Source organism: Taurulus bubalis (genome assembly GCF_910589615.1).
Source record: "Taurulus bubalis genome assembly, chromosome: 7".
In the NCBI taxonomy this organism is placed as follows: Eukaryota; Metazoa; Chordata; class Actinopteri; order Perciformes; family Cottidae; genus Taurulus; species Taurulus bubalis.
The window spans coordinates 28,989,752-29,004,031 of NC_136595.1; the positions used below are offsets into that span (position 1 = coordinate 28,989,752).

General features: G+C 37.7%; 1 protein-coding gene across 1 annotated transcript in view; it reads left to right on the top strand.

Annotated features, from left to right (window-relative positions):
• Window positions 1–14,280, top strand: part of LOC306739306 (calcium/calmodulin-dependent protein kinase type IV) — a gene marked incomplete at both ends in the record, with an annotated part of 42,316 nt that overhangs the window by 14,881 nt on the left and 13,155 nt on the right. The window contains 4 exons of the mRNA XM_079221296.1: window positions 7,785–7,863; window positions 8,275–8,337; window positions 8,921–9,003; window positions 9,660–9,732. Of these exons, the coding sequence (XP_079077422.1) occupies window positions 7,785–7,863; window positions 8,275–8,337; window positions 8,921–9,003; window positions 9,660–9,732 (298 nt within the window). The remainder of the gene's footprint in view (window positions 1–7,784; window positions 7,864–8,274; window positions 8,338–8,920; window positions 9,004–9,659; window positions 9,733–14,280) is intronic.

Below are 14,280 nucleotides of genomic sequence, written 5' to 3' on the forward strand. Positions count from 1 at the left end.
AACTAACACACTGTTACATCTCTTCTAACACAACTAACACACTGTTACATCTCTTCTAAAGTAGAACTAACACACTGTTACATCTCTTCTAACACAACTACCACACTGTTACATTTCTTCTAACAGAACTAACACACTGTTACATCTCTTCTAAAGTAGAACTAACACACTGTTACATCTCTTCTAAAGTAGAACTACCACACTGTTACATCTCTTCTAAAGTAGAACTAACACACTGTTACATCTCTTCTAACAGAACTAACACACTGTTACATCTCTTCTAACAGAACTAACACACTGTTACATCTCTTCTAAAGTAGAACTAACACACTGTTACATCTCTTCTAACAGAACTAACACACTGTTACATCTCTTCTAAAGTATAACTAACACACTGTTACATCTCTTCTAACAGAACTAACACACTGTTACATCTCTTCTAACAGAACTAACACACTGTTACATCTCTTCTAACAGAACTAACACACTGTTACATCTCTTCTAAAGTAGAACTAACACACTGTGACATCTCTTCTAAAGTAGAAATAACACACTGTTACATCTCTTCTAACACAACTAACACACTGTTACATCTCTTCTAAAGTAGAACTAACACACTTTTACATCTCTTCTAACAGAACTAACACACTGTTACATCTCTTCTAAAGTAGAACTAACACACTGTTACATCTCTTCTAACAGAACAAACACAATGTTACATCTCTTCTAAAGTAGAACTAACACACTGTTACATCTCTTCTAACACAACTAACACACTGCTACATCTTTTCTAAAGTAGAACTAACACACTGTTACATCTCCTCTAACACAACTAACACACTGTTACATCTCTTCTAACACAACTAACACACTGTTACATCTCTTCTAAAGTAGAACTAACACACTGTTACATCTCTTCTAACACAACTAACACACTGTTACATCTCTTCTAACACAACTACCACACTGTTACATTTCTTCTAACAGAACTAACACACTGTTACATCTCTTCTAACAGAACTAACACACTGTTACATCTCTTCTAAAGTAGAACTAACACACTGTTACATCTCTTCTAACAGAACAAACACAATGTTACATCTCTTCTAAAGTAGAACTAACACACTGTTACATCTCTTCTAACACAACTAACACACTGCTACATCTCTTCTAAAGTAGAACTAACACACTGTTACATCTCCTCTAACACAACTAACACACTGTTACATCTCTTCTAACACAACTAACACACTGTTACATCTCTTCTAACACAACTAACACACTGTTACATCTTTTCTAAAGTAGAACTAACACACTGTTACATCTCTTCTAAAGTAGAACTAACACACTGTTACATCTCTCCAAACACAACTAACACACTGTTACATCTCTTCTAGCACAACTAACACACTGCAACATCTCTTCTAAAGTCGAACTAACACACTGCTACATCTCTTCAAACACAACAAACACACTGTTACATCTCTTCTAACACAACTAACACACTGTTACATCTCTTTTAAAGTAGAACTAACACACTGTTACATCTCTTCTAACAGAACTAACACACTGTTACATCTCTTCTAACACAACTAACACACTGTTACATCTCTTCTAAAGTAGAACTAACACACTGTTACATCTCTTCTAACACAACTAACACACTGTTACATCTCTTTTAAAGTAGAACTAACACACTGTTACATCTCTTCAAACAAAACTAACACACTGTTAAATCTCTTCTAAAGTAGAACTAACACACTGTTACATCTCTTCTAACAGAACTAACACACTGTTACATCTCTTCTAAAGTAGAGCTAATACACTGTTACATCTCTTCTAAAGTAGAACTAACACACTGTTACATCTCTTTTAAAGTAGAACTAATACACTGTTAAATCTCTTCTAACATAACTAATACACTGTTACATCTCTTCTAAAGTAGAACTAGCACACTGTTACATCGCTTCTAAAGTAGAACTAACACACTGTTACATCTCTTCTAACAGAACTAATACACTGTTACATCTCTTCTAATGTAGAACTAACATACTGTTACATCTCTTCTAAAGTAGAACTAACACACTGTTACATCTCTTCTAACATAACTAATACACTGTTACATCTCTTCTAAAGTATAACAAACACACTGTTACATCTCTCTAACACAACTAATACACTGTTACATCTCTTCTAAAGTAGAACTAACACACTGTTACATCTCTTCTAACAGAACTAATACACTGTTACATCTCTTCTAAAGTATAACTAACACACTGTTACATCTCTTCTAACACAACTAACACACTGTTACATCTCTTCTAAAGTAGAACTAACACACTGTTGCATCTCTTCTAACAGAACTAACACACTGTTACATCTCTTCTAACAGAACTAACACACTGTTACATCTCTTCTAACAGAACTAACACAATGTTACATCTCTTATATAGTATAACTAACACACTGTTACATCTCTTCTAACAGAACTAACACAATGTTACTTCTCTTCTAAAGTAGAACTAACACACTGTTACATCTCTTCTAACAGAACTAACACACTGTTACATCTCTTCTAAAGTAGAACTAACAAACTGTTACATCTCTTCTAACAGAACTAATACACTGTTTCATCTCTTCTAAAGTAGAAATAACACACTGTTACATCTCTTCTAAAGTAGAACTAACACACTGTTACATCTCTTCTAAAGTAGAACTAACACACTGTTACATCTCTTCTAAAGTAGAACTAACACACTGTTACATCTCTTCTAACACAACTAACACACTGTTACATCTCTTCTAAAGTAGAACTAACACACTGTTACATCTCTTCTAACAGAACTAACACACTGTTACATCTCTTCTAACACAACTAACACACTGTTACGTCTCTTCAAAAGTAGATCTAACACACTGTTACATCTCTTCTAACAGAACTAACACACTGTTACATCTCTTCTAAGTAGAACTAACACACTGTTGCATCTCTTCTAACACAACTAACACACTGTTACGTCTCTTCTAACACAACTAACACACTGTTACATCTCTTCTAAGTAGAACTAACACACTGTTACGTCTCTTCTAACACAACTAACACACTGTTACATCTCTTCTAAGTAGAACTAACACACTGTTACATCTCTTCTAAAGTAGAACTAACACACTGTTACATCTCTTCTAACAGAACTAACACACTGTTACATCTCTTCTAACAGAACTAACACACTGTTACATCTCTTCTAAAGTAGAACTAACACACTGTTATATCTCTTCTAACAGAACTAATACACTGTTACATCTCTTCTAACAGAACTAATACACTGTTACATCTCTTCTAAAGTAGAACTAACACACTGTTACATCTCTTCTAACAGAACTAATACACTGTTACATCTCTTCTAACAGAACTAATACACTGTTACATCTCTTCTGAAGTAGAACTAACACACTGTTACATCTCTTCTAACAGAACTAATACACTGTTACATCTCTTCTAAAGTAGAACTAACACACTGTTACATCTCTTCTAAAGTAGAACTAACACACTGTTACATCTCTTCTAACAGAACTAACACACTGTTACATCTCTTCTAACAGAACTAACACACTGTTACATCTCTTCTAAAGTAGAACTAACACACTGTTACATCTCTTCTAACAGAACTAACACACTGTTACATCTCTTCTAACAGAACTAACACACTGTTACATCTCTTCTAACAGAACTAACACAATGTTACATCTCTTCTAAAGTAGAACTAACACACTGTTACATCTCTTCTAAAGTAGAACTAACACACTGTTAGATCTCTTCTAACAGAACTAACACACTGTTTCATCTCTTCTAAAGTAGAACTAACACACTGTTACATCTCTTCTAAAGTAGAACTAACACACTGTGACATCTCTTCTAAAGTAGAAATAACACACTCTTACATCTCTTCTAACACAACTAACACACTGTTACATCTCTTCTAAAGTAGAACTAACACACTGTTGCATCTCTTCTAACAGAACTAACACACTGTTACATCTCTTCTAAAGTAGAACTAACACACTGTTTCATCTCTTCTAACAGAACAAACACAATGTTACATCTCTTCTAAAGTAGAACTAACACACTGTTACATCTCTTCTAACACAACTAACACACTGCTACATCTCTTCTAAAGTAGAACTAACACACTGTTACATCTCCTCTAACACAACTAACACACTGTTACATCTCTTCTAACACAACTAACACACTGTTACATCTCCTCTAACACAACTAACACACTGTTACATCTCTTCTAACACAACTAACACACTGTTACATCTCTTCTAAAGTAGAACTAACACACTGTTACATCTCTTCTAACACAACTAACACACTGTTACATCTCTTCTAAAGTAGAACTAACACACTGTTACATCTCTTCTAACATAACTAACACACTGTTACATCTCTTCTAACAGAACTAACACACTGTTACATCTCTTCTAATAGAACTAACACACTGCTACATCTCTTCTAAAGTAGAACTAACACACTGTTACATCTCTTCTAAAGTAGAACTAACACACTGTTAGATCTCTTCTAACAGAACTAACACACTGTTTCATCTCTTCTAAAGTAGAACTAACACACTGTTACATCTCTTCTAAAGTAGAACTAACACACTGTGACATCTCTTCTAAAGTAGAAATAACACACTGTTACATCTCTTCTAACACAACTAACACACTGTTACATCTCTTCTAAAGTAGAACTAACACACTGTTGCATCTCTTCTAACAGAACTAACACACTGTTACATCTCTTCTAAAGTAGAACTAACACACTGTTTCATCTCTTCTAACAGAACAAACACAATGTTACATCTCTTCTAAAGTAGAACTAACACACTGTTACATCTCTTCTAACACAACTAACACACTGCTACATCTCTTCTAAAGTAGAACTAACACACTGTTACATCTCCTCTAACACAACTAACACACTGTTACATCTCTTCTAAAGTAGAACTAACACACTGTTACATCTCTTCTAACAGAACTAACACACTGTTACATCTCTTCTAATAGAACTAACACACTGTTACATCTCTTCTAAAGTAGAACTACCACACTGTTACATCTCTTCCAACAGAACTAACACACTGTTACATCTCTTCTAACACAACTAACACACTGTTACATCTTTTCTAAAGTAGAACTAACACACTGTTACATCTCTTCTAAAGTAGAACTAACACACTGTTACATCTCTTCTAAAGTAGAACTAACACACTGTTACATCTCTCCAAACACAACTAACACACTGTTACATCTCCTCTAACACAACTAACACACTGTTACATCTCTTCAAAAGTAGATCTAACACACTGTTACATCTCTTCTAAAGTAGAACTAACACACTGTTACATCTCTTTTAAAGTAGAACTAATACACTGTTAAATCTCTTCTAACATAACTAATACACTGTTACATCTCTTCTAAAGTAGAACTAGCACACTGTTACATCGCTTCTAAAGTAGAACTAACACACTGTTACATCTCTTCTAACAGAACTAATACACTGTTACATCTCTTCTAATGTAGAACTAACATACTGTTACATCTCTTCTAAAGTAGAACTAACACACTGTTACATCTCTTCTAACATAACTAATACACTGTTACATCTCTTCTAAAGTATAACAAACACACTGTTACATCTCTCTAACACAACTAATACACTGTTACATCTCTTCTAAAGTAGAACTAACACACTGTTCCATCTCTTCTAACAGAACTAATACACTGTTACATCTCTTCTAAAGTATAACTAACACACTGTTACATCTCTTCTAACACAACTAACACACTGTTACATCTCTTCTAAAGTAGAACTAACACACTGTTGCATCTCTTCTAACAGAACTAACACACTGTTACATCTCTTCTACCAGAACTAACACACTGTTACATCTCTTCTAACAGAACTAACACAATGTTACATCTCTTATATAGTATAACTAACACACTGTTACATCTCTTCTAACAGAACTAACACAATGTTACTTCTCTTCTAAAGTAGAACTAACACACTGTTACATCTCTTCTAACAGAACTAACACACTGTTACATCTCTTCTAAAGTAGAACTAACAAACTGTTACATCTCTTCTAACAGAACTAATACACTGTTTCATCTCTTCTAAAGTAGAAATAACACACTGTTACATCTCTTCTAAAGTAGAACTAACACACTGTTACATCTCTTCTAAAGTAGAACTAACACACTGTTACATCTCTTCTAAAGTAGAACTAACACACTGTTACATCTCTTCTAACACAACTAACACACTGTTACGTCTCTTCTAAAGTAGAACTAACACACTGTTACATCTCTTCTAACAGAACTAACACACTGTTACATCTCTTCTAACACAACTAACACACTGTTACGTCTCTTCAAAAGTAGATCTAACACACTGTTACATCTCTTCTAACAGAACTAACACACTGTTACATCTCTTCTAAGTAGAACTAACACACTGTTGCATCTCTTCTAACACAACTAACACACTGTTACGTCTCTTCTAACACAACTAACACACTGTTACATCTCTTCTAAGTAGAACTAACACACTGTTACGTCTCTTCTAACACAACTAACACACTGTTACATCTCTTCTAAGTAGAACTAACACACTGTTACATCTCTTCTAAAGTAGAACTAACACACTGTTACATCTCTTCTAACAGAACTAACACACTGTTACATCTCTTCTAACAGAACTAACACACTGTTACATCTCTTCTAAAGTAGAACTAACACACTGTTATATCTCTTCTAACAGAACTAATACACTGTTACATCTCTTCTAACAGAACTAATACACTGTTACATCTCTTCTAAAGTAGAACTAACACACTGTTACATCTCTTCTAACAGAACTAATACACTGTTACATCTCTTCTAACAGAACTAATACACTGTTACATCTCTTCTGAAGTAGAACTAACACACTGTTACATCTCTTCTAACAGAACTAATACACTGTTACATCTCTTCTAAAGTAGAACTAACACACTGTTACATCTCTTCTAAAGTAGAACTAACACACTGTTACATCTCTTCAAACACAACTAACACACTGTTACATCTCTTCTAACAGAACTAACACACTGTTACATCTCTTCTAAAGTAGAACTAACACACTGTTACATCTCTTCAAACACAACTAACACACTGTTACATCTCTTCTAACAGAACTAACACACTGTTACATCTCTTCTAAAGTAGAACTAACACACTGTTACATCTCTTCTAACAGAACTAACACACTGTTACATCTCTTCTAAGTAGAACTAACACACTGTTACATCTCTTCTAACATAACTAACACACTGTTACGTCTCTTCTAAAGTAGAACTAACACACTGTTACATCTCTTCTAAAGTAGAACTAACACACTGTTACATCTCTTCTAACATAACTAACAAACAGTTACTGCGGCGTTCAGGTTCAACATCGTAGTGTTGGACGTCTGGGCAATCAGGGTCAACATCGTAGTGTTGGACGTCGGGGCGTTCAGGGTCAACATCGTAGTGTTGGACATCGGGGCGTTCAGGGTCAACATCGTAGTGTTGGACGTCGGGGCGTTCAGGGTCAACATCGTAGTGTTGGACGTCGGGCTGTTCAGGGTCAACATCGTAGTGTTGGACGTCGGGGCGTTCAGGGTCAACATCGTAGTGTTGGACGCCGGGGTGTTCAGGTTCAACATGTTGGTTCTTTGTTTTTTCTTCCAGAGGAGCGACCTCCATCGTGTATCGCTGTGATGAGAAGCAGACTCAGAAACCTTACGCTCTCAAAGTCCTCAAGAAAACGGTCAGTGTTGGGCCAGGATGCAGGAGCTAGAGGTCAGAGGTCACGATGAGGTTCCCTTCAGCCAATCAAGGCCCTGAGGCTAACTAAGATAACAGGACCTAGAAGCTAACGCTAAGCTAACTTGACCTTCACTGGATTTATGGCTTCATGTCACACTTTTAGAAACAACAACTGACATGTACGTGGAGAGGACTAGCATGTGGCGCTAACAAAACATGTACATGGAGAGGACTAGCATGTGGCTCTAACAAAACATGTACATACTCATAATATATCCATATTTGTTTGTAATATGATTTGTTTTAATTTAGAAAAGTCATATTTTGATGCAGCTGGCTAGCAGTTCTACTTCAAGTCTTGTTACATCAAGTCTTGTTACATCAGATGTTTACGATGTTTCTTCTGTCGCAGATCGACAAGAAAATAGTTCGCACAGAAATTGGCGTCCTGCTGCGACTTTCCCACCCAAACATCGTAAGTATGATTCTCACGTCACGTTAAATCTCATCGATCCCTGCTGGGAAGGCTAGAACAGCAGGGATCTTATGAACGAGGAGCTGGTTCTCCATGAGAACAGGTTCTCATCAGGACAGGTTCTCCATGAGAACAGGTTCTCATCAGGACAGGTTCTCCATGAGAACAGGTTCTCATCAGGACAGGTTCTCCATGAGAACAGGTTCTCTTCAGGACAGGTTCTCCATGAGAACAGGTTCTCATCAGGACAGGTTCTCATCAGGACAGGTTCTTCATGAGAACAGGTTCTCATCAGGACAGGTTCTCCATGAGAACAGGTTCTCATCAGGACAGGTTCTCCATGAGAACAGGTTCTCATCAGGACAGGTTCTCCATGAGAACAGGTTCTCTTCAGGACAGGTTCTCCATGAGAACAGGTTCTCATCAGGACAGGTTCTCCATGAGAACAGGTTCTCATCAGGACAGGTTCTCCATGAGAACAGGTTCTCTTCAGGACAGGTTCTCCATGAGAACAGGTTCTCATCAGGACAGGTTCTCCATGAGAACAGGTTCTCTTCAGGGCTGGTTCTTCTTGTGGTTCCAGATCCAGCTGAAGGAGATCTTTGAGACGGACTCGGACATCGCTCTGGTTCTGGAGCTGGTGACGGGAGGAGAGCTGTTTGACAGGTGACCAAAACAATATGTTTCTGTTTATTCATATGTTTATGACGGATTATAGAACTCGTTTGATTATGAAGTCTTTCAATCATTATTACTAAACATGAACATTATTAACATTATTACTAAAACATGAACATTATTAACATTATTACTAAGGCATGAACATTATTAACATTATTACTAAACATGAACATTATGAACATTATTACAAAAACATGAACATTATTAACATTATTACTAAGGCATGAACATTATTAACATTATTACTAAACATGAACATTATTAACATTATTACAAAAACATGAACATTATTACTAAAACATGAACATTATTAACATTATTACAAAAACATGAACATTATTAACGTTATTAACATTATTACTAAAACATCAACATTATTAATATTATTACTAAACATGAACATTATTAACATTATTACAAAAACATGAACATTATTAACGCTATTAACATTATTACTAAAACATCAACATTATTAACGTTATTACTAAAACATGAACATTATTAACATTATTTCTAAAACCTTAACACATTCACATTGTTGATAATATTCATTGCAGTAGTTAGTTACTTTCCACTGAGTTGGTCCCAGAATAAAGAGTGAAAGGTGTCTGGTGTTATTTTGCCCTGGTGTTTGTGTGCAGGATCGTGGAGCGAGGTTACTACAGCGAGAGAGACGCCGCTCACGTCATCAAGCAGATCCTGGAGGCGGTGGCGGTAAGACTGCTGCATTCGGTGTCTGTCAGTAAAATCCAGCACTGTCTGAGTGTCTGGTTATCGTCACGGCCAAAGTGAATCATCCAGCTCCATCCATCCCTCTACTCATTAGATTAGTGTTCACTTCATCCATCTGTGTTCAGTCTGCAGCGCCACACTGTTCATGAACCAGCTGCTATACTGTTAGCTTCTAGGGTCTTCTAGTTAGCTGCTAACCTGGCTAACTTTATACCCTGCTTCTAGTCTTTAAGCTAAGATAGGTTAAACATGAACCTCTGTCTGAATTGGACACACACAGATTAAACTGATATCCATCTGAATAATGTGGCAGGATTTCATTAAGTCTTGTACTGCTCCTTTAAGGTTCACTAAAGGTTGTACTGCTCCTTTAAGGTTCACTAAAGGTTGTACTGCTCCTTTAAGGTTCACTAAATGTTGTACTGCTCCTTTAAGGTTCACTAAATGTTGTACTGTTGTACTGCTCCTTAAAGGTTCACTAAAGGCAAGGCAAGGCAAGTTTACTTGTAGAGCACATTTCAACAAGGCGATTCAAAGTGTTTTACATAAAACCATTAAAAGCATCAAAACAAAATGCAGATTTAAAAACAGTTAAGAAAACATTAAAACAGTCAAAAAGCAAAATAAAAAATAAAAGTTGAAAAAGCAAAATAAAAAAATAAAAGTTGAATAAAAGTTGCAGTGCAGTTTAGGAAATAAAATGCAGTAGTGAGATGCAGTAATTGAATCTGGTTCAGTTAAAGGCAGCAGCAAACAGAAAGGTCTTCAACGTGGACTTAAAGGAGCTGAGGGTCTCAGCAGACCTGCAGCTTTCAGGACCTTGTTCCAGATGTGTGGAGCAGAAAAGATGAACGCTGCTTCTCCATGTTTAGTTCTGACTCTTGGAACAGAAAGTAGACCCGTCCCAGACGACCTGAGGGGCCGGGATGGTTCATAAGGTAGCAGCAGATCACAAACATACTTAGGCCCTGAACCATTCAGTGCTTTATAAACCAGCAGCAGGATTTTAAAGTCAATTCTTTGTTTGACAGGGAGCCAGAGCAAAGACCTCAGAACTGGAGTGATGTGATCCACTTTCCTGGTCTTAGTGAGGACTCCAGCTGCAGCGTTCTGAATCAGCTGCAGCTTCCTGATTGACTTTTTACAGAGGCCTGTGAACACACCGTTACAGTAGTCAAGTCTACTGAAGATAAATGACCTGTGAACACACCGTTACAGTAGTCTAGTCTCCTGAAGATAAATGACCTGTGAACACACCGTTACAGTAGTCAAGTCTACTGAAGATAAATGACCTGTGAACACACCGTTACAGTAGTCAAGTCTACTGAAGATAAATGACCTGTGAACACACCGTTACAGTAGTCAAGTCTCCTGAAGATAAATGACCTGTGAACACACCGTTACAGTAGTCTAGTCTACTGAAGATAAATGACCTGTGAACACACCGTTACAGTAGTCTAGTCTCCTGAAGATAAATGACCTGTGAACACACCGTTACAGTAGTCAAGTCTACTGAAGATAAATGACCTGTGAACACACCGTTACAGTAGTCAAGTCTACTGAAGATAAATGACCTGTGAACACACCGTTACAGTAGTCAAGTCTCCTGAAGATAAATGACCTGTGAACACACCGTTACAGTAGTCAAGTCTCCTGAAGATAAAGTCATGGACAAGTTTCTCCAGATCCTGTTGAGACATAAGTCCTCTAACCCTTGATATATTCTTCAGGTGATAGTAGGCTGATTTTGTAATTGTCTTGATATGGCTGTTCAGGTTGAGGTCTGAATCCATAACTACACTTAGATTTCTGGCTTGGTTTGAGGTTTTTAACATCAGTGATTGAAGCTGAGCGCTGACTTTCAATCGTTCGTCCTTGGGACCAAAAACAATTACTTCTGTTTTATCTTGATTTAATTGAAGAAAATTCTGGCACATCCAGTTACTGATTTCTTCAATGCATTTAGCCAGCCCTTGTATGGGACTATAGTCCCCTGGTGATATAGTTATGTAGAGTTGTGTGTCATCTGCATAATTATGATAACACACTTTGTTGTTTTTCATAATCTGAGCCAGTGGAAGCATGTAGATGTTGAACAGAAGAGGCCCCAGTATTGAACCTTGGGGAACACCACATGTCATCCTAGTCAGCTCTGATGTGTAATTAGCTACCGACTCAAAGTATTGTCCTTCAAGTAGGATTCAAACCAGTTAAGTGCTGCTCCAGAGAGTCCTACCAGACTTCAGTCTGTCTAGTAGTATGTCATGATCAACCGTGACGAATGCAGCACTGAGATCCAGTAATACTAAGACTGAGGTTCTGCCACTGTCTGTGTTTAAGTGATGTCGTTGAAAACCTTATCAAGAGCAGTTTCAGTACTGTGGTGCTGACGAAAGCCGGACTGGAAGACATCAAAACTGTTATTTTCGGCCAAGAAGTTGTTCAGCTGTTGAAAAACCGCCTTTTCCATTATTTTACTTAAGAATGGGAGGTTTGATATTGGTCTATAGTCTTTCAATATTTCGGGGTCTAAACTAGCCTTCTTTAGAAGTGGTTTAATAACTGCAGTTTTTAGGGCTTGTGGGAAGACACCAGAGAGAAGGGATGTGTTTACAGTTTGTAAAAGATCAGCGGTCATGCAGTGTGAAATATTTTTGAAAAAGTGTGTTGGTGGAATATCCAAGCAGCAGGAGGATGTGTTCAGATGTTGTATAATATCTTCTAGGCTTCTTTGGTTAATTGAGTGAAATTGTGTCATGATATTTGAATGGATGCTATTTAAAGATGGGGACAACACATATCCTGTGGTTGGTGTGGAGCCACCGACTGCTTGTCTAATTCTCTGAATTTTATCAGCAAAATAGGAGTCAGATTGATTGCATGCCCAGGTGGATTGGAGCGTATCCGTTACCGACACCGGAGGGTTTGTTAGCCTGTCCACGGTAGCAAATAAGGCGCGTGTATTGTTTTTGTTTTTGGTTATGATGTCAGAGAAGAAGGCCTGTCTTGCATTTCTAAGTTCCAAATTATAATTGTGAAGTCTCTCTTTATAGATACCACAGTGAACCTGGAGATTAGTTTTTCGCCACCTGCGTTCAGCTTTCCGACCCTCTCTTTTCTCTATTCTGACCAGCGTGGCATTTCTCCAAGGGGATCTTTTCTTACCCGAGACAACCTTCACCTTAGTGGGTGCAATGGCATCAATAACATTTTTAACTTTAGAATTGAAGCCATCCACAAGCTCATTGACTGAGATGCAAGAGAGGGCTGGTGTGGAGCAGAACTTCTGAATAAATAGTTCACTGGTGTTTTCAGTGATGTAACGCTTTGTCACAACCTTGGTTTGGACATTTGTGTGCAGGGAGATTACACTCTCAAAGAAAACACAGGAATGATCAGAGAGTGCAACATCCGTCACAGCAACCTGGGAAATGTCCAGACCTTTGGTGATGATTAGGTCTAGAGTGTGCCCCTGGTTGTGGGTGGGACCTGTTACATGCTGAGTCAGATCATAGTTATCAAGGACACCACATAGATAGATAGACCCTCTGTCCTGGGGATTATCAACATGGATATTAAAATCACCAACAATGACAACACAATCAAAATCAATACAGATTATAGACAGCAGTTCAGTAAACTCATCAAAGAAGGTGACACAGTATTTAGGTGGTCTGTAAATGTTGAGGAATAAAACTTGTGTGGAATTGAGAGGTTTTGCAGGTGTTGTAGTCGTTGGTTGCTTTAGTTGCAGTAGTTAGTTGCAGTCGTTGCAGTAGTTGGTTGCAGGTGTTGTAGTCGTTGGTTGCATTAGTTGCATTAGTTGGTTGCAGGTGTTGTAGTCGTTGGTTGCATTAGTTGCAGTAGTTGGTTGCAGGTGTTGTAGTCGTTGGTTGCTTTAGTTGCAGTAGTTAGTTGCAGTCGTTGCAGTAGTTGGTTGCAGGTGTTGTAGTCGTTGGTTGCATTAGTTGCAGTAGTTGGTTGCAGGTGTTGTAGTCGTTGGTTGCATTAGTTGCAGTAGTTGGTTGCAGGTGTTGTAGTCGTTGGTTGCTTTAGTTGCAGTAGTTGGTTGCAGGTGTTGTAGTCGTTGTTGCATTAGTTGCATTAGTTGGTTGCAGGTGTTGAAGTCATTGGTTGCATTAGTTGCAGTAGTTGGTTGCAGGTGTTGCTGGCAGCAGCGTGGTTGCATTAGTTGCAGTAGTTGGGTGCAGGTGTTGTAGTTGTTGGTTGCATTAGTTGCAGTAGTTGGTTGCAGGTGTTGTAGTCATTGGTTGCATTAGTTGCAGTAGTTGGTTGCAGGTGTTGTAGTCGTTGGTTGCTTTAGTTGCAGTAGTTAGTTGCAGTCGTTGCAGTAGTTGGTTGCAGGTGTTGTAGTCATTGGTTGCATTAGTTGCAGTAGTTGGTTGCAGGTGTTGTAGTCGTTGGTTGCTTTAGTTGCAGTAGTTAGTTGCAGTAGTTAGTTGCAGGTGTTGTAGTCGTTTGTTGCATTAGTTGCAGTAGTTGGTTGCAGGTGTTGCTGGCAGCAGCGTG